The sequence below is a fragment of the Arachis duranensis genome, chromosome 10 (assembly GCF_000817695.3).
Source record: "Arachis duranensis cultivar V14167 chromosome 10, aradu.V14167.gnm2.J7QH, whole genome shotgun sequence".
Classification (NCBI taxonomy): Eukaryota; Viridiplantae; Streptophyta; class Magnoliopsida; order Fabales; family Fabaceae; genus Arachis; species Arachis duranensis.
Window position 1 is genome coordinate 104209913 of NC_029781.3, and position 858 is coordinate 104210770.

At 18.8% G+C, this 858-nt stretch overlaps 1 protein-coding gene across 1 annotated transcript in view; it reads right to left on the minus strand.

Moving 5' to 3' along the window:
- Nucleotides 1-858, minus strand: part of LOC107471637 (WAT1-related protein At5g07050-like) — a 4501-nt gene that overhangs the window by 506 nt on the left and 3137 nt on the right. The window contains 2 exon segments of the mRNA XM_016091128.3: nucleotides 255-304; nucleotides 307-409. Coding sequence (XP_015946614.1) covers nucleotides 255-304; nucleotides 307-409 — 153 coding nt within the window.

Consider the following 858-nt stretch of genomic DNA (forward strand, 5'->3'; position numbering starts at 1 on the left):
TCTTTTCTAATATAAAAATTATTAAGATTAATTAAATATTTTTTCCTAAATTAAATGTATATATAATTAAATTTTTGATAAAATATCTTTTAAAAGAAATATTATGTTAATTTTAATAATTTTAATATAAAAATAATCTAATTACAAAATTAAAAATAATATAAAAATAAACTAAAAAAATAATAAAAATTTAATTAAAAATTTAATAAAATTATAGAACTAACAGAATAATTAAACCTATTAATTATTCTTACAGCATAAGCAGCAGCGAGTAAGTTCATATCCCAGCCAATTAACCAGACTGGCGTTCCATTAAAAAAGTAACAACAGTAGCTTGAATAATTCCTATGAAGCAGATTAGTGATGTGAGGCTAAGATGATGATTCTTGTAGGTTTCTATCACTTTGGCCTGACCAATAACATGAAACATTAATAAACAAATTTACAAAGAACATCCAATAATATCGTTTGAAATAAGTTTTAAAATTTCATGTGAACTTGGTGTGTGTTAGTTCTATTGTGGATTATATATTTTTGAATAAACAGCCAAATTGAGAACATTTTTAATAAACATTCAAATTGATTTTCAAAAATTTTTTAGATTATACACTTTAATTTTGAATAAAATTTTATTGTCAAAAAGTTTTCGATAATCATTCCTATTTTACAGTTTAATCTTTATTATTTTGAAGGAGACTAATTTATTATAGTGCACATTTTTAGGGTATTTAGTTGTCTTATAATAAAAATTATTAAAGATTTATTTGTTTAATATGTATATTAAAAATTTAATTAAAAAATAATTTTTGAAAATTTATAAAATAATAAAAATTTGTTAAAAATTAAAATATCTTATTT